Genomic DNA, 24,021 nt, shown 5'->3' with positions numbered 1-24,021 from the left:
TTTAGAATTTTTTTTAATGTCTGTTTGTAACATCCCACAGGTGAACAGATATTGGAAAAAAAGGTATGTGCCATGAATCGGTATAAAACGAGCTTCCTAGAATTGCTCAGGTTCACCTCTTTGTGAACAAGTGTGTGTGAAAATAGTCAACAGAAATAGGCTCTATGTTATTTAACTCATTGGAGAGCAGCCTTGTAAAAACAGATTGGACATCTATCACTGCCAATGGCAGAAAATGAGTTAAAATCTGCAGTTTATGTTTACTTGGGTTACCTTTGTTACATTTCTATACCACCCGGAAGGACGGCTCAAGGTCTTAGTCATTTTGGTCTTCTTCTCATGCGGACACTAACTAAAATTGCGACTTCTTTATTATTCGTGAACAAATCAGAATGAAACTTGGTAGGTTTATTATCCTTGGAGCCCGATTTTTATTTTATTTCATTTTTATTTTTTGTCTCAGGACTGATTAATTAGGTTAATTATTTATGGATTTACAGATTACCTGTAGATTTTGATTTCGCTTGTACAGGGCAAACACGCTCTTTGGGTTTGCTTATCATGTGTCTTGACTGATGATTATTGTTGCCTGTAGATTCAGAGTTAGCCACTAGAAGGCATTCACACTCTTCGGATTTTCTTATCATATTATTGGTCTAATGAAACGTTTAGAGCAGGGGTGCCCAAGTCCGGTCCTCGAGAGCCCCTATCCAGCTTGTTCTCCCTGTCCCCCCTCCTCCAACACACCTGAATCAAATAATCAGGATAGTTATCAGACTCCTGCAGAATTTGCTGATGAGCTGATCATTTCATTCAGGTGTGTTAAAGGAGGGAGACATGGAAAACAAGCCGGATAGGAGCTCTCGAGGGCCGAACTTGGGCACTCCTGGTATAGAGCGAGCAAACTTGTTTCTTTCGAACTTGTTTTTGTTCATCACCATCAATGGCAGTGAATGGATAAATATTTTTGTGTTCGCAGAGAAGAAAAAACAAAAGAAAAATAAGTACAAAACAGTAATACGTAATTCCCCCAAACTTTTTTAACAACTGCCAAAAGGAAATACATAACTTTGTAAAATGGTAATGTTTTGGGTTGGTTGTTAAAGATACTGATGTTATTGACGGCGAAGGATGTCTACTTTTGATTGGGAGGGCTAGCAGTATTAAAATAAATTCTACTTTTCATTGTGTCAAAGTGTCATTTTGTCAGTGTTGTCCAATGGAAAGATATACTTAAATATCTGCAGAAATGTGAGGGGTGTACTCACTTTTGTGATACACTGAATGTAGGTGCTTGCTCAGTGCAAATAGAGAGCTAAATGGATGAGTTAACGTGTGCAGCCAATGCAGCATTGCAGTTCTTGCCATCGCACCACGTTGTTTGTGCCTTATACAAGCATCGCTTTTTAGTTGTATTCTTCTTATGTTTTATATTCATGAGCGTTGTGTAGTATATTGGAGATGTGTTTATTTTGTTTTGTTTGCATTTGTGGTGAAATGTAGCTACATTATTTCATTGCTTGCAAGCTGTACTACCAGTTGATATTGAAATTGACACGTGTTGTATACTTTGCTTTATTTGTGACTTCATTTCATAGTATTAACACATTTTGTTGTTTTTAGTTTTACATAAAAGTATCAGTGCTCTTGTCAAGAGAAAGATGACCGAAGTAAAGCCAATTCAGCTTTACTCCAGTGACTGACTTTTTCGCTATCTGTCAATTTGTGTACCCACACACACATTGAGGACAGAAAAAGTGCCTTATTGACACTTTATACTTGCACATATAAGCACTTTTCCCATACCTTCAGTTGAAGTTGTTCTCTTATTTTTCACAGAATGTTTATTTGGAAAACCTTTTAAAGCATCAAGCGAGGCTTCAGAATACAATTAGCCATAATATGTTATGTCCATGACCACATAACAGTTTTGGTTTTATATCGGTATCAGATTTTGGGAGTTGGACCAAGGGCGTAGGTTTGCATTGGGACGGTAGGGACATAACACGACCAACTTTTCAGGATGCTGAAATTGTCCCCACCAACTTTTAAGCAACCTTATTTGCATTATATAATGACTTCAGTTAAACAGGTAATTTAGAAAAATCCACCTCCTTAAAACTGGGGGGAAAAAAACTAATTCCTTTGTTTTGAGTGTAAATCTACTAATAAGTAAAATTATCCGCCAGTGGTTCAAGTAAATTTTACTCAGATTTTTTAAAATAAGAAGATAGCTAGCTGAAACTAACTTTAACAGACTGATTTTAAGCAAAAAGTTTGCATATTTAATCTTTTAAAAAAAAAAAAAAAAAAAAACTTGTCAGAAATGTTCTTGATTCAAAAATGGATATTGTTCAAAACCTTATTTGAAAGCATTTTTCTTGAATTAGGTGAGAAATCACCAACTTTTAGATGTATGGGCTTAACAAGAACAAATTTTATACATATGGCAGAAAACACAGACACGACTGAAAAAGCAGTTTCTGCTCTTGCACTCCTCTTTAAAAGAAACTGCTATTTTAAGCCAAAACAACTGCTGTTTTTGACAGAACAATATGTCTTTTTGCTGCCATAGCAGATTCATGGCGCATTAAGTCCTCGAACTATTTTTAATTTGTCCGTTTTACCCTGAAAACCCCCGTTTACAGACATCGCGCAACTGTTTTTGTTTCAACCCAGCCATAATACGAAGATAATTATATTTATTATTCAAAATGTCTTTCGTTTTTCGCTTAGAATCATTATATTGATGTCTCAAATTTTGTTTAAAAAAAAAAAAAAAAAAAAAACGACTTAAAAAAAATCATTCACTGTCATATTTTAAACTTTTAAACAAATTACATCACAATGAAAAAAATGGCGTCTGTAAAGAAGTAACGGATATCTACCTCATAACTATTGCTTAATTGTATTTTTTTTTCTTACTGGCACATTTTTTCTGATATGTTAGATGATAAATAATTGATCCAAACAAAGAAAAATGGAAACAAAAGTTTAAAAGGGTAAATATATGAAAAAGAAAATCTCGACCACTCCTTGATGTCTGCAATTTCTGCATCGCGACCCTTGGTATATTACCATGTTTCACCCATAAAATCCCCCAAAATCCGGCTGTGGCCACTCACAGCTGTGTCTTGACACTCAGTGATACATGCTACATGGAGTTTTTGGATCGAAACAAGGTAAGTACGTATCGTATAAGTACGTACGTAAGATAAGTAAATATCTCGTTAAAGTCATGGCGTCTGTAATTCTGCTCTCGCGTGCTCTCACCTCCAGATAGGGTTTTGCTGTTTAAAAAAAGTTTTTTTTTTTTTTTTTTTTAAATGCCCTCCTGTTCAGAATTTTTCTTTCCTCAGAAAATTGAGATTTTAAGCTTTCCAATGATGTATCACACATGCATACCGGACAATTTTGAAATTTGGCCAAATTGGGGGTCTTAGAGCGGAACTTCAAGTCACTTGAGTGTTTTCCGCCATATTTACTTCAAGTAAATGGAAGAATCTGACACATTAATCTGTTAACTAGTCTTTAACACTCAAAACAAGATGGAGAAAATTATTCAATTAGATTTAAGGAAAATGATCAGAGTAAGTTGTTAAAAAATTTGCAGTGTGAAAGTTAGTATAAGTCTATACAGATTTATTTTGCATTAATCATTTAACCTATCAATTAATTAGGTTGATATTGGTGAGAAATGTAGCCCTGACCCCCGTTCACCCAATCTATTTGGTCTTATTAATGTCCCGTCCCCAGCAAAAAGTGTACATGCAGGTTGTGCTGTTATATCGTCCTTTCCAATATTGAGACCAAACCTACGCCCTTGAGTTGGACGGTATCGGGATATCGGTTAAAAAGTAATTATCAGACAACCCTAATAATTCTAAAGCAAGATCTTTTTTTTTTACCTCAGTGGTGTTACCAGGATGCCAGGTGTGGGTGGGCATTAGTCTTACCTGGGGAGGGGGTGAGGGCAAAAAAAAAAAAAAACTACAATGCTCAAGTAGGTCGAAATCCAGCGTAGGGCTACTGCACCTTAAAACATGTTTTGTTTTCTCCTTGAGATAACTGTTGTTGTGATTTGGTCTAAACAAATAAAAGTTTATTTGATTTTATTTGACTTAGAACACATCCATAACTGAACAGTATGGACATGCAGGTGACATTGTTTTTTTTTAGGTAACCTATTGTGGTTCCTCGGTTTTATTGTTATTATTATAGTTATTCTTTGTTTCGCAGCCCCTTTGAGCCCTTAGAATGCTTCAAAATGCACCAAAATCGACAGGCAGGTCAAGACAGGTGCAATCTTTGATACCGTGTAAAGACAAATTCCAAATACACTATGTAGCGCCCCCTAATAGTCATTCTTTGTCCCGCTGACGCTTTGAGCCCTACTTTACGAATGCTTCAAAACTCACCAAACTCAACAGCCAGGTGAACACTGGTGAAAACTTTGATAAAATGTTAAAAAAAAAAAAATGAAATATGCCTAAATGTGTGTAGCGCCCCCAGGAACAAAACCAACATTTAATTTCATTTTTTTTCTTTTTTAAAGTAAAATAGAAGGTAACAACGCAAAGGTTAAAACCAGGGGTGAAAGTGGCTAGAATTTCTTTCCGGAACTCCCCGACGTGAAGGTCGCCACGGAGCCAGAAATGTTATTTATTTGTTAATTTTTTTCTTTCATTTTTGGGGGGGCGGGGGCTAACCTCTTAAAATACTGTAATGCAAAGAAAACTGTTTTAGCACAGTTATTTCTACATCACATATAAAAACTGATTTTCATTCAAAATAGTATTTTTTTGTAATGATTTGCAAAATAAAAGTTAACAAAAACAGCAATAACCCCAACCTCCATCTCCTATATATTTTCCCTCATTTCCTCACATACTAAATGCCATATCTCAATTTTAACTACTTAAGAACATAGGATGTATATTATAATTGAAGTTAATGTAAACATTTACTTTTTCTTTTTTTAATAACAAATGTATAAGTAACATACATTCAGAAAAAAAAGTACAAATGACATATTATGCAGAGTGAAATGGAATATATTTTGAAGATTGCACAAACAATTACTTTTTTTTAAATCATAAGGAAATGAATAAGTAGCCTAACATGAAATGAACAAATATAGGTCCAAAGTGCACATTGACAGCTAAGATGTTCTGGACCTCCCCATCAGAGCAAATAAAGCTAGATATGATAAATAAGCCTCCTCAACTCTTTTGTTACTCTTAAAGATTTGATCCATTTTATGTTGCTTTGCCCTTTTTTGTCACATCAATTCAACTTTTTTTTTTTTTTTTTGCTGTTCCAGAGAACATGCACATTTGAACCAATCAGAGCTAACTATCTCTGCTGATCACGTGTATGTCAGCCAATTGAACGGATAAATGAGTCCAGGCGTTCCGCTTTGCTGCGTGCATTCGCACATTGACATGACTCATCATCTAAATGAATAAATAATAAATATTGGTGGAAACGGATTACGCTACACAAACACTTTATTATGCTTGTTGTTAACTCTTGTGTATGTAAATCTGATGTTGGTAGATTGTTTTGTTCTTGGAGACGAAATGCATGTGTGGCAGCTTAGCAGCATTTAAAAAATTTTTTTTTTTTAACATAGCGTTTTGACAGTTGCCCTCATATTTTCGGAATCAAAGCACTGTGTACCGGAACAGCATTCCGGCCCTGAATCTTATACCGGAACTGCGTTCTGGCCCTGAATCTTATACCGGAACTGCGTTCCTGATCGTTATGGCCCACTTTCACCCCTGGTCAAAACACATCAGTACTTAATGAATGGGATACCATACGCGGTGCCCAGACTGCCGTTAGTACTACATCCAGTTTTCTTTGGGTGGGCAGAGCATGTCCGTGGGTGGGCACTGCCCACTCCTGCTCCCCCCCGGCAACGCCCCTGTTGTACCCAATCCTCTATTGAACAAATGAAAGTGGAAGGATTTCAATCAGCCCCTTGCATTCTTTGACCCCCCCCCCCCCCCCCGCCCCCAGGTGCGTACTTAGGAAAAAAATATTTTTCATAGCTGATCTGTACCCAGTTGAGTAATCTGTGAGCACAGTTGGTTTTACATGTCTTTATTTTTTTAATGACCAAAAATAGTCACTCTATACAGGGTTAAAAGTCTTAAGTGTCAACTTTCGAATAGTTGTCTACTATACCACAGTCCCCGAAAGGGAACGGATGCCCTTTTGCTTATCACAGAGCAACTGACTGAAGCCACTCCTTTTACTGCTGCTGGAGAGAAAATTCCGGTTCTTCACGGGCACACAGTAAGAAGGGGGCAGGTATCACAAGTGTGCTCCTCCTCCAGAGAGCCGAGGTGGCTTTGGTCGAATGGAAACCGCTGGAATGGCCGGACGGACGCCTCCCTACACGCTGGAGGGGGGGAGTCCAGTCAGTCAGTAAGACAGGAGGCAGGACTCGGCTTAGTTCCACACTCAAAGTCAAACTCGGAAAAACACATCCGCTTTTGCACGCCGCTTCACCTTTAGCCCGCGAGTGTTTTTTCACCCACCAGATCACAGCAGTCCGCCGGGTCCTTCTGGAAGTCGTTTGTGAGGAAGCGTACGCATTTGAGGGCGGTGTAGCGCCGCAGCAATGCTGGGACGGAGGACTACGATGGGGAACATGCACTGAGCGGATTTGAAGTTTATTCCTGTCTGCCGTCGACGCGTTGGTGTTCCTTAACACCCCCCACCCAATACTGCGGAGTAGTAAATACTTTGACAATGCCTGTGAAAACCAAATACAACCTCGTAGATGATGGGCATGATTTAAGGATCCCGCTACACAACGAGGAAGCATTCCAACATGGAATCAACTTCGAGGCTAAGGTATGTTTTGAAGTGGAAAAAGTAACGTTTAGTTGTACTTAAGTACGGCGTAACAACACCCTCGCTCCTTATAATAGGGCCACTTTAGTTCACTTGCGTTTTGCTCTATACGACCTTCATCGAGTAGTATTGTTGTTAAAATATACGGAATCAGTCTAAACCAATAAATATTTCAAGGCGAACTTTTTACTCAAGCACCTTTCAAGCGTTTGGTTGACTTAAGTGATTTTAGAGTGTTTCCGCGCTTAGGTAATTATTCAATTTATGCACTCTACACAGTATAAATGTTAACAATCTAACTGAATAAATATTTGATGATTAATTTACTTCGTTTTAATTGTTGACACTAGTACATCGGCAGCCTCGATGTGACACGACCGAGCAGTCGAGTGGAGATTGTAGCTGCGATGAGAAGGATAAGGGTAAGTAGAGTCTGTCAAACGCTTTGCTTTTAGTTTCTTACAACTCTTGCTGACTCTGTAAATAACAATATAGTATGTCAACCAGTGCTGTTAATCTTACTTTAAAAAAGTGATTAATTACAGTTAGAAATTACTTCTCTTAAAAAGTAATTTAGTAACTCGTAACCTGAATGTAAGAGTAATTAGTTACTTGGCAAAGTAACTGGTGATAATTTTCATGGGTTTTTTTTTTCTCCTAAAAAAAAAAAAAAAAAAAAAACCCAGCTCACACAATGTGAAGTTTAAAGGGTTTTTGGGAAAATTGTCCCTAGCCCAATTATTTACCCTAAACTTAACTAGACACAGGGGTATTATGGATATTGCGATAACTAGATAGTAACCTTGCTTTAATGTTGTGAATCAACCGTTAAAGTTGTTAAAATTGCTCCCGTTATTGCATTAGTTCCCTTCTGTCTACTTTTGACATGTGTAAGTTTTAAAACTATTTCATCATTTAACGACAGATTTAAGTCAAGATTTTGCCGATTTAGGAGCATTTTAGATAAAAAGTTACTTAGGTCCGTGGGGAAGGTTCTCTTCAAGAGCCTTCCTGAGAGGTCTACTGCTTTAAGATGGCGGCTGTTTACTAACGCATCTAGTTCTGTAGTATACATGTTGCTAATGCAGCCGTGTCTGTCATTTGCATCTAGCTCTGTATATATGTGATATCTAACGAAGCATCATGTGGGCGTAGTTTGTAGGCCATCGGCTACAGTCAGGTATTATTGGAGCCACCTAGCATAGTAGCATCGCGTTTGTAACGGCGTCACCCTCCCTTGCCTCCTCCCCACTCCTGTTCTGCTCTCTCGTCTCCGTGAGTCCATCTTTCTCAGATTTTTCTTGCGTCAGTCAACCAACATAGTAACGCATGCCTTTCCCGCCTCAGTAACGGTAAAGGCGTTTCCAAGATGAGAAAAGTAATTAATTAGATTACTCACTACTGAAGAAAATAATGCCGTTAGTAAAGCCATTATATTCTAACGCCGTTATTAACAACACTGACTGCACCAGACTATACTACACTAGGCCAGAGGTGGTTAGAGTAGCCAAAGATTTTACTCAAGTAAGAGATGCGTTACTTCAAAATAATATTAGTCAAGTAAAAGTAGTCATTCGAAAAATGTACTCGAGTTCTAGTAACAGACCCGGCTGCAGAAAGAAATTACAGGGGGGGCATTACATTTTTTGGGAGGGGGCACACTTCTTTAACGTAAATTTAGCCTGAACAGTGGCGTTATTACCCATACATTACTACTAGGGTTGTTCCGATCATGTTTTTTTTTTGCTCCCGATACAATCCCAATCGTTTTAGTTTGAGTATCTGCCGATCCGATATTTCCCGATCCAATTGCTTTTTTTTGCTCCCGATTCAATTCCAATCATTCCCGATAATTTTTCCCGATCATATAGTACATTTTGGCAATGCATTAGGAAAAAAATGAATAAAACTTGGACGAATATATACATTCAACATACAGTACATAAGTACTGTATTTTTTTATAATGACAATAAATCCTCAAGATGGCATTTACATTATTAACATTCTCTCTGTGAGAGGGATCCACGGATAGAAAGACCTGTGACTTTGCATATTGTGACTAAATATTGCCATCCAGTGTATTTGTTGAGCTTTCAGTAAATGATACTGTAGCCCTGCTCAAATGCATGATGGGAAGTAGAACCATGACTGTGCATAGCTCTAGCAATTGATATATCTTCTCTGCATTGGGAAATAACATAGCGTGTTAAGAAAAAGATCAATTCCTACCTTGCTTCCCCTCATTGCTTCCCATGATATTTCTAATCGTGGGAAGAGGGATTGTAAGGCTTTAACCAATTAAAAAAAGGCTCAAAGGCTGCCATAATTCACTCTATTCATGTCACGCTGCCTTTTATCTCTCTGTACAGGTAAAACAGCGTTATTACAGATTGAGCGCGATAATGCGTGAGTGGATTGTGCAGCGCATGCATTAATTGCGTTAAATATTTTAACATGATACATTTAAAAAAAAAAATTAATTACCGCCGTTATCGGGATAAACCCTACCTTAAGCCTAAACCAGTGCTTCTCAATTAGTTTCTGCTATGCCCCCCGAAGGAAGACATAAATATTTTGTGCCCCCCCCAAACTCTCTGCCGCCACTGTAAATAGTATCATTTGTCTATAAAATTATTATTATAAGTAAGCATCTGCCTAACATTTTGTCCTTTTTTCTACTAAAGAAAAAACAGTAATATAAATGAACTTAGAATAAAGTATAACTTTATTAACATTGTTTTGTTTGTAACAGAAAAGACTTAACGCGCATCAATTTGCCTGAATTTAAACAAAAGTCAACATCCAAGTTGTAAAAATACACTCAAGGTACATTTTTGACCATTTGATACTGAAAAATAAAATGTAATAAAATCAATAAATTAAAAAAAAAAAAATCAAATTAATTAGAAACATTAACTCATGAGGACAATAAGCCAAAAAATTTGATCGAAAAAAACAAAACTGAATGGGGGGGGGGGGGGGGGGGGTGTCTTTGGACAGAAGGACAGTTTTTATTGTCGCTGCTCACAGTATTACCTCATTTGCAAAGGTGTGGGGTTATTTAGCACTGAGCATGCTAAAAGTGCTCACTGGTTTACTGATATAACACGGACAAAGCGGGATGATTGTTGGCAATATTCGCCACGTTTTCGCTGAAAAAGAATCAAGCGGCTTATCAATGAGATTGGGGTCTAATGTCTTTAAGTGGCGTCTCCATTAATCTGGCTTCCGACTGTCCGTTATAATCATTTTTAGACACAGTAACAGTGTTTTTTCCTCTTCTCCGACTGTATTAAAAGTCAAATCCAAAAGGCAAACGGCCCGAAAAAAGCGCAGGTAGGTGAGGGCGGTCGTCGTGATGATCCCAAGCCGAAAATGGCACTACTCGGGCGGACACGTGAGAACCGGAGAAGACAGTGTGTTGCTGCGTGAGTCCGGTCGGAAAACGGCTTTTGTAAACGGCGCACAGATCTTCTTCTTATCTCTTTTCTGTGTGCTCTTGCTTAGTTCAAAAATACTGCGCGCACTCTGAAAATGAGAGCGCCACTGCCACCCACTGAGTGGATGTGCAAGTACACTTTATTCTAGTACGGCAAAAAAAAAAAAAACATGTTCCCAGAGCTCACATGCGCCACCCCTGGCATAGCTCTGCGCCCCCCTGGGGGGCGCGCCCCACCATTTGAGAAGTACTGGCCTAAACTTAAGACTCTGGATGAGTGTAACATATTATGTCTATAACGTTAAATACAATTAGAAAACGATTTAATTATAAAATATATATATTAAAAAAAGGCATGGCCGATATTTTTTTGCCGATTCCGATACTTTGAAAATGACGGACATCTCTAATTACTACATTACTGCACTGAAATATTTTCTGTCACTGAAGTCACAAGTGGTAGCTCATCGTAAAATCTATAAGACAAACGAAAACATACCTGTCAACTGTTGGCAATCTTACAAATAGTGACGTATGCCCTTACAAATTGGTGTCTAATCTTACAACGTTCTATGTAGCGTGCAATATGAAACAAAAATAAAACTCAATTTTTAAAATAATATGAATTTATTGGTAATATTGTAACTCATAACTTGGTGCAGTCAAAGAACAATCAATATCTTCAGCTACATCATGATTACTAAAATTTAACAGTGACTTTTGTTATAATTGTATGTAGCACTTTTGGCAATCTCTATCATGTCTTGATGGCTGCACTTCATGGCACTTCTGCTCGCAATGCAGTTTGACTTGAAGATAGTTCGTTAGTGGGTCCAATTATAAATTAAAAAGGTCAATTGATAAAATTAACTTAACGATGCAATCTTTGAGTCAGGGAACATTTCTTTTGCTAATTCTGCGAATTGATCAGCAATAGTTGCAGTCAAATTGTGTTCGGCAACAAATTGGCAGAATGAAATCTCCGCTTTTGTCACTTTTCGTTCTGCAGACTTCATCTTTATGACCAGTGTTGTTAATCTTACTTTTAAAGAGTAATTAATCAGTTACAAATTACTTCTCCCAAAAAGTAATCGATTTAGTAACTCAGTTACCTGAAGGTAAGAGTAATTAGTTACTTGGCAAAGTAACTGGTGTTACCTTTCATGTTTTTTTTCATTATAAAAAAACAACAAAAAAACATAGTAACCTTTGCTATGTTTGGAAATCATTTAATGTTGTGAATCAACTGTTAACGTTTTTAAAATTGCTACCGTTTTTGCATTATTTCCCTTCTGTCTACTTTCAACATGTGAAAGTTTTAAAACTTTCATCATTTAAAGATATATTCAAGTCAAGATTTTGCCGATTTAGGAGTATTTTAGATAAAAAGTTCTTAAGCTCGCTAGGAAATTTCACTACATCAGAGCCTTTCTGAGAAGTCTACTGCTTCAAAATGGCGGCTGTTTATTAACGCCGCCGTCTGTCATTTCGCTTGTAGTTCTATAAGCATTTGATATCTAGGCGTAGATTGTAGGCTGTCGGCTACAGTCAGGAAATATTTGAGCCACCTAGCCTAGCATCGCGTTCGCGACAGCGTCACACCAAACACTCTTTTCTCTCAGTGTCTCTGACTTTTCTTCGCGTCATTCAACCAACGAAGTAACGCATCGTAACGCACATTGTCTCGTTGCTGAAACAGTGACAAAATCCAAACGGAGAAAAAAAAAACGTAATGCACTAAAAACGTACAGATTTTGTACATTTAAAAATCAGTGCTCAGTTGTACAAATTACGCCGAAACCGTACAACTTGACAGGTATGCGAAAAACAATGGTGCAGTTCTGTGTGCATTTATTCAACTAAAGTGCTTCAGCGTAAACATAACATATGCACTGATAAACATGTGCACCCAATGGCCGGCTACTCGGCCCGCCCCCCCTTATTTGTGATTGGCAAGAAATTGCCTTCATTCGCTGCTCAGATTAGTTGAATTGAATGATGACAGATCAAGATAGGATGAATAGAAGGTTCGTCCTCTCCGTGTGTGTGTGTGTGTGTGTGTTTTTATGGAAGATTAAAAAAAAAAATTACACAGTCTAATCGAGCAAGGGCGGGCACAGCAGTCCCTCAGGGCAGGCCCGGCCCCCTAATGCCCACCCATGCCGCCGGGTCTGACTAGTAAAAGAGTATTTGGTGAAAGGATTACTCAAGTAATGGGTAACATTGTGAGTAACTGCTTACGATGGTTGAAACATTGATTTTTTTTTTTTCTCAGCAGAAAGTTATCTATATGAAGTGTTGATATTATACAGTGGTACCTCTAACTTATGACAACTATTTACAAACTATAACAAGAAAAGGTAAACTTCTATGGAAGTCAACAATAATAAATTATAGTGGCACCTCTACTTACAACATTAATTGGTTCTGAAGTAATCTCATAATTTGAAAATTTTGTAACTAGAGACGCATTTTACGCATTTTTGTTATCCATTCCAAGCACTACTGACATGCCACATTAAATTTTATAATTGGGCTAAAACCGGAATAAAACAAAAGTCAAACACATTCCATGTACACAACCTAACCGTTATTACCTGTAATGAAGTAGATAATAGAAAAAAATGCAAAGAAAAAATATACATCCTACCTTTTGAGTGAGGCTATGTCCTCTTTCACGAAATCGATGGTGCCCACCTCCTTAGAAAAAACTCTTCGTGAGACAAAAACACGAGGAGCCTTGTGCTCATTCGGCTCAGAGATTGACCCGCTCTGGCAACAATAACAATGTCGCCTCTATGCACGTAATAACACGGCGACGCCCAAATTGAAACATCATTAACAATAGGAGAGCAGCATACCGAAGGAAATGTGATGAGATGGGAAAGATTGTGACCAGTAGGGCAGCAGGATCTTATGGCGCGGTATTTAAAAGCAGAAAGCAGGAAGTACATACATATCTTATACAGTATTGAATAGAATTTTTGCATCTCGTATCTTGACATTTCTTTCTTAACAAGAGGCAATAGTTTCCCGTTTAAATGCGTCGTAACATAAAAATTTGTAGTTCGTAAAGTTTGTAAGGTTGGTGGAGACGTTCTTTAGTTGAGGTAACACTGTACTGTACTAGAACCTATTACATAACCACATCAGGCCAAAGAAATACAAAGAAAATCAGTGAATTGAAAAAAATCTCCACAACTGAAGCATCATTCATCCAAAGAGCATGAGTGGCCTCTAGTGGAGAAAACATATTTTCTATTTTGAAATTAGATTGATCATATCTACGGTTTTTCGTGGTCGATCGGTGCCAAATAAAAACTGGGAGGGAGGTTAAATCCGCGTTGTCGAGTCATGTTGACGGCAGCGCTCTCTGTCAAATACTTACTTTTTTACGGCGTTTTAAAGACACTACGTGATTAAACAGGCTGGCGTGATCATAGGCGCGATCAACGGCAAACTTGCGTCTGATTAGTATTATGGATTCATGTGATTATTGTTATGACGTCCCATTGGTGAAACTGGGAGACCCATTGTTGCTATCTCTGGCAAAATAAATAAATAAAATCTAATATGTAGAATAAAGAGGAAAAATGTAACGACTAGTGTCGCCCAAAGTAGCGGAGTAAGAGAAGTGTTTGTTCTTCACAAATCTATTCAAGTAAAAGTAAAGCTTATGGCTTAATTAAACTACTCTTAGAAGTACATTTGTCTAAAAAAAGTTCCTCATATAAATGTAACGGAGTAAATGTAACGTGTTACCACCCACCTCTGCACTTGGCAGAGTAACCACCAAATCCAGTACTGTCTGTACGCCGTATGGGATTGTGTCCCAGTGCTTTCTTTACCTCATTGACAACAATAGACTTCCAATTAAATTAAACTGGGAGTACTGGCTTTAAATGCTCATCTTTCAATGTCATTGACGGAGTGAGACGACCAGTCAAAATGGATTGGACATCTAATGCCGGCAATGGTAATGCATGAGTTCATGATCAGGCGCATACGGTACAGTATATCACAATATAAAACAGCCGGCCAACTTTTACTTGCTCAAGAAGGCAACATACAGTGCTGTATTTGAATTTTTTTGAAGCCATATGAATTCACTTTGTATTTACAAGATATATTTTTGTATTATATATTTATTTAGAGCATATACCATATTTTTCGGACCGCAGTTTTTTTCATAGTTTGGCTGGGGGTGTGACTTATACTCTGGAGCGACTTATGTGTGATATTATTAACACATTATTATATCATTTCACGTGTTATTTTGGTGTTTTGGAGTGACGCTGATAAACATGGTAAACTTGTTAGCATGTTCTTTATGCTATAGTTATCTGAATAACTCTTAATAGCTACTGTATGTTACATTAACATACCGGCCAAGTTCGCATTTCGTTGTTCATGCATCATGTAACTTTATCATACTGTACACTTATTCAGCATGTTGTTCTCTATTGTATTTTTATTTTTTAAATTGCCTTTCAACATGACATATGTGTTCTACGTGTTGGATTGTATCAAGTAAATTTCCCCCGAAAATGTGACTTATACTGCAGTGCGACTTATACTAGTATATGTTTTTCCCTCTTTGTTGGGCATTTCATGGCTGGTGCGACTTATGGTCCGAAAAATACGGTACTCTGTTATATTTAAAGCAAATCACTATAGCATACGAATGTCGTGTGACCTAATAAAGTGTCTAATTAGTGTAGTGGAATGAAGGAGTTTGATAACGTGACGTAGAAGACAAAGCATCACACAAGGTATTGTCATAATTTGGATGTGGATGGTGCTGTACTTTTGAGTGAAAATGTGCAGAATTGATACTACAGTATAGTGGACCTCCCGGTGGCTGGTTGATGTGCTTTCTCATGCACTTGATCACTGTTATGAGCATTCCTTTGAAGCGGGGCACTGAAGTGTGATCTCCCCGTCACCTCCAGCTGTGCAAACTCAGGATTTACAGCGTTTTCCAAAAGTACACTTAATGAGTGCATACGTGCCAGCTTGGCAACATTTCACGTTGCATCGTTTAATTAGATTGGTTGCCAGTGATCTGGAGGTGTTTGAAATGAGTCATTGTGTTTGCTTTAATTTGTTGCTCAATTTTTTAAAACGCTAAACATAAGACATACTCAGCTACTGGCGTTTCCATAGAGTATTTTCTTCTTTCATTTTAGTTCATGAGACTTTACAGTTTAAATTGCATTTTCATATGCATATACATTCGCTTTCATTTCTGATACAATTAAGTAGGCCTTGTCAATGGCCAGATGTGTGCGCTGTCATATTATTGTCTAGTGAAGTGGATACCAGCACGACGACCACTCTCTAATAACACATTGAAGTAAAAATCTCAAAATGATCTTTTCACCTTTTTAAATAGTGCCCGGCACCTCTAAACTAGACCTCCCAGGGTGCTGCCAGGGCAGCTGTTGTCGGCAGGAAAAAGAACTTTGGTTTGGCTCGTCTAGCGTGAAAATGGCCTGACACTAGCCTGACAACACAATGGAGGGAAATCACATGAATCTGTTGTAACTTTGTAAGGAAGATACAGTGATAAGCACTTAACTACTGTGCAGACACTTGTGGCATTTTTAATCCAGAAGGTGACACTGATTTACAGAACAATATATACAGTATATATATATATATATATATATATATATATATATATAATGGCGGAAAACACTCAGGTGACTTAAAGTTCCGCACTGAGACCCCCAATTTGGCCAAATTTCAAAATTGTCCGATATGCACGTGTGATACATCATTGGAAAGCTTAAAATCTCTATTTTCTGGTGGAAGAACATTTTTGAGCAGGAGGGCATTGTTTGACGCCTGAAAAGTACATCAAATCAAGTTAGTTAAAAATATACATTTTTGAGACCTTTGACATTATCTGTAAGTTTCTCACTAAAAAAAAATTTTGAACACCCATCCTGGTGCATAATAAATAACAAACACTTCAAGTAAGATTTTGTGACAGAATTTTTATTGGATTATTTTTTTTAAATATGAATTCCCCCTTCCTTGTCATGTCGTAATCATTGGGTGAAAGGAATACCCATCTGTAAAAGTCTGGAGGCCCTTGTTGGATGATGCCAATGTTGTCCTCCCTGCCGTACATGTACAAGGTCCCCTCCTTCAAATATCTCACAGAGAAGCAATTAAATGCATGCACTTCAACTACCTGTTGACTAAAAGGGAAGATTTACATTTAGTATACAAAGGAATACTTCACTGTTAATTTAGGATTAGAACAAAAATGTGCCAAATAAAAAAAATCTTCCTTGAATGCAGAGCTGAGGCGATAGAAGGCATCCTTCATCAGTGTTTTTTCTTTCTGATCAACCGTTGCTACCAACTCTGCCAGCTTCTTGGCTTGCTTTTGGGCATAGTCCCTGTCCTTCATCCGCCTCACAGCCACAGATTTTCGAGCTGAATTCTGGCTCCTCGAGTACACACGCAGACCACTGCAGTGGACGCTTCTCTTCTCCTCTGGTGTCATCAGCCTAGATAGGATAGTATATATACACTGAAAAACACACCTCATTACAACTTGTTAAATTCCCTTGTACTCAGCATAAATCTACTATGAACTAGAAACTGTAATTTCTGAAGAAATTACGATGGGCCTTTACTGTGGTAGATACAGCTCTATCGGGTCACTTCCTGTTGATTTGGGGACATTTTGTGGACACTTCCTGTTGATATTTTGACATACATGGCTGTCCATGGCATAGACGTGCATGGCTATCAATGGCATCAACTTATTTGGGTGCCAGTTGAATGTCAATGGGTTGTAGTGGTAAGTTGTTGATTTAAAAAAAAATCACAAAAACAGGTTTTTCTGCAATTGAAAATGAATAGAAAATTTCAACGTACATGTTTGTAAAAGGCATGGACTTTCATGGCTGTCAATTGCCAACTAGTCTAACACTGAAAACAAGATGGAGAAAATAATCTGACTAGATTTAAGAAAAATATTCTGAATAAGACGTTATAAAATAGCAGTTTAATTTCATGTAAAAATCAAATAAAGTAAATCAAGCAATATACTATGTAGATCAGGGGTCCCCAAACATTTCCTGTTAGGGCCACATAACTTTTCCCTTCTCTGATGAGGGGCCGGGGTCAGTTTGTAACAGAATAAGTGTGACGATTGCAGGAGTGCCTAAATGGAAAAAAATATTGTTTTTCAGATAGCCACAATCAAATAACCCTTTCTGGATTCTTCACGGAAAAAAAGTAAATAAAATAAAAATAATAATATAATATAATAACACTTTTATTAAATAGATAATAACCAAATAACCCTTTCTGGGTTCTTCACAAAACAAAAATAAAAAAAGCCAGTGAATAGACAACAATATTGGGGGGAAGAAAAAAAAAAGTTCAGGGGGCCGGACCAAATGCAGAGGCGGGCCGTATGCGGCCCGCAGGCCGTAGTTTGGGGACCCCTGTAATATACTGGACTGTCTCAGGAAATTAGAATACACAATATTCTAATTTTTTGAGACAGTCCTGTGTATATATACAGGACTGTCTCAGGAAATTAGAATATTGTCTCAGGAAATTAGAATATTGTGTATTCTAATTTCCTGAGACAGTCAGGAAATTAGAATATTGTGTATTCTAATTTCCTGAGACAGTCCTGTATATATACACAGGACTGTCTCAAAAAATTAGAATATTGTGTATTCTAATTTCCTGAGACAGTCCAGTATATCTACACCGTAGATGCATAACACATAAATACCTTGGCTTCTTGCCCTGTGAGCATGCATCGCAGCACTTCCTTGGTGGGAGTGGTGTCTCTGCCAAAAGGCTTCTCCTGGTGAGTTGTTGGCCATTGTTTTCTGCCTCTTTTAATTTGTTCTTCATGGCATAGCGCTCCCTTTGCTTTGCATTTCTCTCCACACGTTTTCTTTCCCCTTTCGCAAGTTCCACCTGCGTCATTTCCCCTGAAATAATCTTCCGTCACTTCTCTGCGTCCCTTTTTCTACCCGCTTCGCCTATCCGCTCATACCGCTCTTGCTCATTCTGGCTCATTTTCTCTGCTGTGTCGACTTATGTGGCATAACTTCTGAAAAGCAATACAGGCAATAATGCGAACGTGAATGGAGAATTATCAATAAAAATATCTAGCTAGCGATCGTGTTTGGTCTCGTACCCTGGCTCTAGTTCGTTTGAAAAAAAAAAAAAAAGTCACTAAAAAGGTGAAACAGCCTTTTTATAACATCGTGAGAAAATGAATAACGTGAATCGCGAGCATGAACGAACATAATTAAAGACGCCCCGATTTTAACGAGATATTATCGCATAAGTACCGTGTGTCGAAGCAAAAACTCCGTGTGGCGTGTATCATCGAGTCTAAATACACAGCCGTGAATGGCCACAGCCGGATTTAGCTTGGATCTTAACAGCAAAACACAATAATATAGAAAAAGATTTTCTTTTTCAAATATTTACCCCTTTAAACGTTTTTTTTCCAATTTATTTTGTTTGGATCAATTGTTAATCATCTAAAATATCGGGAAAAATGCGACAGGAACAAAAAAAAAAAAAATACAATTAAGCCATAGTTATGAGGTAGATATCCGTGACCTATTTACAGACACCATTTTTTTTCATTGTCACGTAATTTGTTTAAAAGTTAAAAAATATGCGAGTGAATAATTTTTCAAAGTCGTTTTTTTTTTAAACTAAATATTAGACCTGAATTAACTATTCTAAGCTAAAAATGATAGACATTTCGACTAATAAACATGATTACTTACCTTCTTTTTATGGCTGGGTTGAAACTAAAGCGGTTGCGCGATGTCTGTAAACGGGGGTTTTCGGGGTAAAACGGACAAATAAAAAATAGTTCGGGGACTTCATGCGCCATGAATCTGCTATTGCAGCATATAGACATTGTTCTATCAAACGCAACAGTTGTTTTGTCTTAAAATACAGCAGTTTATTTTAAGAGGGGTGCAAGAGCAGAAACTGCTTTTTCAGCCTTGTCTGTGTTTTCCGCCATATATATATATATATATATATATATATATATATATATATATATATATATATACATATATCCTGATGCGGAGCATGGACGATTCGATTCGATGCGGGCAACAAGCCGAATCGATTCAGCGCATTTTAAAATATATAAGTACGTTCAAAAATCTTCCCTGCGCAATTCCAGTGATGCAATGGATTTGGTTTCCCCATTTGTATTATTATTCTCATGTTTAATTTTTTACACACCGCATAACTCTGGTCAAGTTTCCCAACAACCTCGCAGAAGCCAAAATGTCTCCAGATGTCTGCTTTTAATGTGTTAGGTGCATCAATAATCTTTCTCGCTCCCACTTTCTCCGCTTCAGCCATTGTTATGTTATGTCCTATCTCTCTGCTCTCTCGATTAGAGCTTAGTTCGGGCCTAAAAAATCCAGCCCGACCCGGCCCCGTGTATTAAAGGCCGAGAGCCCGAAATTTTACGTTTTATTTGTAGGCTCGAGCCCGAAACCCATCCCGCCCGAAAATGTACGTTTCATTTGTAGGCCCGAGCCCGTTTTATTTGTGAGGACTCAGCAGGAGGAGCAAATGCCGGGATGCAATGCGTGGTTGCGTTTTGTGTGATCACAACTGGGACGATGCCTATGTGCATAATGATAAATTAAAACCTGTCTTTTGTACCAAATTCTCCCAGATAAACAAGACTGTAAGATGCATATTCAATAAACATTTATATCGTTTATATTTGTGTGTCTGTTCTATCAGGTGGATAGTTCATGCGTCATATCCTCGGCAAAATGGAATAGACATTTATTTCAATTTATTCGAGTTGGCAGAAAAAAACGCAAGTTTTCTTAATGTTTAAATAGTCTACATATTTTTATTATAATTATAAATGCATTTACACAACAAAATAACGCTGGAAAGGTTTGTTAAATATATTTCTGTGTGGGATATTGTGCTCACTATAAGCGCCTCTCTGACAAGGAGAGGAACAGCAGCATATTCAAAAATAAACTAAAATACTTTTAAATAACATTCTTTATTTTAATGCCTCGCATCAGAACACACAAAAGAACAACCTGCCTTAAGGAGCACTGAAACAAAATAATGACGTTTTAAGGAACACCACAAACTCCAAGATGTCCTGCTTAGCACGAAGAGGTGCAGCCTTTGAAATAAATGATAATAACGATGTTTGACTAATATCTTATAGGCTAGTACAGTTTTTAAAATGCCTGCTCAGCGTCAATGTGCCAGTCTTTCTGCTCTCGTATGAGAGCAAAGCGCCACATTTGTTGCATTCAGCAAGGCCGACAGTTTTCTGTAACATCTTCCACTATCAATTTAAATCCTTTCCACACACCACTCGTGGATTCTTGCCTTTTCAATCCCACCGTCTTTAGTTTGCTTTTCACCTCTTGCGGCTCTATATCGAAATTCAAAAAGGAAATACCAGGATGCAGCGTTGCAGACTTGCGGAGAGCGCCAAGAGCGGGTGGGGAAGATTAAAAGGAGGGCGGGGCCACAGCGTTCATGTGCGCAAACAACGCACTGGCTCATGTTTGTGATTACAAAAGCGCCTTCTCTCTGTTTTATCCAATTTATTTATTTTATCATCTGTTCTGCTACTATTGGATCTCAGCGCCGCATTTGACACGGTTGATCACAACATACTACTCAGCAGACTGGAACAGTGGGTAGGGCTTACTGACACTATTCTTCAGTGGTTCACATCCTATTTACATGATAGAGATTTCTTTGTGTCAATTGGAAACTATCAGTCAGAACGAACCAAATTCACGTGTGGAGTCCCTCAAGGGTCAATTCTTGGACCACTCTTATTTAACATCTATATGCTTCTGTTAGCTCAGATAATGGAACAGTATGACATCTCCTATCATGCCTATGCAGATGAATCAATGAATGGATGTGCCAGAATTTTCTCCAGTTAAATGTAGAGAAGACAGAGGTGATCATTTTTGGGCCAAAAAAGGAAAGGTCAAAGATAAGCAGCCAACTTAGCACAATGTCACTAACAGCTACAAATCAAGTCAGAAACCTTGGCGTAATTATTGACTCAGACCTAAAATTTGATAGCCATCTAAAGTCCATCACTAAATCCGCTTATTACCACCTAAAAAATATAACCAGAATTAAGGGGCTTCTGACTCAACAAGACATGGAAAAACTTATGCATGCATTCATTTTCAGCAGATTGGACTACTGCAACGGTATATTTACAGGTCTTGATAAAAAATCAGTCAGGAAGCTGCAGCTAGTACAGAATGCTGCAGCCAGAGTCCTCACAAATACAAGGAAGCTGGACCACATTACACCGGTTTTGAAATCGCTACACTGGCTTCCAGTGAGTCAAAGGATAGACTATAAAATACTACTGCTCGTCTACAAAACACTTAATGGCCTTGGACCAAAATACATGCTTGACTTGTTAGATTCCTATGAGACATCTAGACCCCTAAGGTCGTCTGGAACGGGTCTTCTGCATGTTCCAAGAACAAGAACCAAACAGGGTGAGGCAGCATTTAGTTATTATGCTCCTCACCTCTGGAACAAGTTACCCGAACGTCTGAAGTATGCTCAAACTGTTAGCTCCTTTAAATCAGGGCTAAAAACGCTTTTGTTTGGCACTGCATATCCATAACTGTCTATATATTTCAACCTACCTGCCTTCTATTCCTCTTGTGCTTATCTCCATTGCTGATTTCAATGATTATTATTAGTAGTAGTTTTTGCTTTATTTTTATTTTTGTTTTATTTTTATTTATTTATTTTTATTCTGTGATTAAATGCGATCATTTGTCTTGGTTTTTACGTTGTGTTGATTTAAATGTGATTTTTATGGTCTTCATGTGATGTAAAGCACTTTGAATTGCCTTGTGTTGAATTGTGCTATATAAATAAATTTGCCTTGCCTTGCCTTGCCTATAACAAGTATTTCTTAGTTTAACATCCATACATTGTTTTAGTATACAAATATATATTTATTTAAAAAAACGTTAGCGAGAGTGAAGTCCGGCCCGATCCGACCCGACCCGAACGTAAATTGACATGTTGGGCCCGACCCGGCCCGAAATTCGGTCGGGTTCAGGTTCGGGCTCAAGATCTAGGCTCAACTGTAGAGGGAGCTACTTTACATTCAAATATCAATCAATTCCCTGGATTGTTATTGCGATAAAGATGCTGCTGCACTACAATATTTTCTTTGTCGTTTTCTTTAATATTTACTTGAATATTTTTATTGATGGGTCGTTGTGACTAAAATACAGTGACTGTTATTTCTGATTTTGCACAGTTCAGATGTTACACTGTGTGAAAGGCTGCTACTGTGTGTAAAAAAAAGAGAAAGCCCTAATTAAATGCTGTAATCTGTTTTTTTTTATATATATGTATCTGAAAGTATACTATTTTCATCTGACTTCAACCAGGAGTGACACAAGAGCCAATAAAAATTTGTTTAATGTCTGACCGCTTGTGTTGCCTCATGATCCACGAAAAATATGCTTTGCATATGCATTAAATATGCATTAAAGCCTGGGATGCTTTAATGCATCGCGATGCATTGCCGAATCGAACCGAATCGTGACCCTCTGAATCAAATTGAATCGAATCGAATAGAATCGTGACCCTCCGAATCGTAATCGAATCGAATCGTGAGGGCAGTGCCGATGCACACCTCTAATATATATATATATATATATATATATATTTATATATATATATATATATATATATATATTTATTTATACAGTATATATACAGTATATATACATATATATCAGTACAGACTTATGAAGTCAAACAGACCACATAAATCCCCCCCCCCCCCCAAAAAAAATCATTGTATCCATTTGATAACAATTTACAAGAGTTTTTTTTTTTTTTAATACTTTTATTAGGGTGGCAAAATTCGAAACAAGGAACATTATGTCTTCCACTACTTTGTTGACAGTGACAGCAAATCTTTCTGTGACATTATATAGTGTAATCAGAGAAAACCGCCACGAATGAACATCGCTGCTGATTGTTTTTTCAATATTTTGTTAATATAACTCCATTTTTTAAAATTGTTTCATTTTGGGGGGGAAACAACCTATAGAAAAAGTGTTGCGACACACTTTCCCTGCTTATTCAGGAACTTTAGGAAGTTGGAAAAATGACGAACAATTACAGATTCACAGAATAGATTTTTTAAAACTGATAATAATGTTTCATCTTTTTGAAAATGGGATGAAGATAGAGAAGTTCAGAATTTTTGAAACTCCGATTGAACAAAAAAGTTCACTTCAAATGTCAAAAATGTTTTTGTATTAATATGGTGTCCAAAAACTGGTGCATTTTCTGTTGTTTTTGAGTTTTTAAGATTCTCAACTTCTACGTTTTAAAATTTCCATTCAATTTGTTTTTCTTTTGCGATTTACATTTGTATTTACTTGATCGAGTTATTAGCCTGGCAAGCCACCCTGACTTTCCCCGTATACAGGATACAGGTAGTACCCAGGTTACGAACGAGTTCCGTTCCTATGCAGGCGACTTAACCCGAATTTCCGAGTAAGTCAAAATTAACCCTTTAACTCATTCACTCCCAGCCATTTTCACCGGAGTAACCCCCTTCGCTCCCGGCCGTTTTACTGGATTTTGACTGATTTTGCAAGGCCCACAGAAAATTCTGTTC

At 37.6% G+C, this 24,021-nt stretch overlaps 1 protein-coding gene across 5 annotated transcripts in view; it reads left to right on the top strand.

Moving 5' to 3' along the window:
* Positions 1-6,341: 6,341 nt before the first annotated feature.
* Positions 6,342-24,021, top strand: part of LOC130918728 (carboxyl-terminal PDZ ligand of neuronal nitric oxide synthase protein-like) — a 216,019-nt gene continuing 198,339 nt past the window's right edge. For 2 of the 5 annotated variants that reach the window (XM_057840699.1, XM_057840698.1), the window contains exons 1-2: positions 6,342-6,867; positions 7,218-7,289. In XM_057840699.1, the coding sequence (XP_057696682.1) occupies positions 6,763-6,867; positions 7,218-7,289 (177 nt within the window). In that variant the 5' untranslated portion in view covers positions 6,342-6,762. The remainder of the gene's footprint in view (positions 6,868-7,217; positions 7,290-24,021) is intronic. The other 3 variants (XM_057840700.1, XM_057840701.1, XM_057840702.1) reach the window with 2 other exon arrangements.

This window comes from Corythoichthys intestinalis, chromosome 7 (assembly GCF_030265065.1).
Source record: "Corythoichthys intestinalis isolate RoL2023-P3 chromosome 7, ASM3026506v1, whole genome shotgun sequence".
Classification (NCBI taxonomy): domain Eukaryota; kingdom Metazoa; phylum Chordata; class Actinopteri; order Syngnathiformes; family Syngnathidae; genus Corythoichthys; species Corythoichthys intestinalis.
This window is presented reverse-complemented; position numbering and strand designations above follow the sequence as displayed.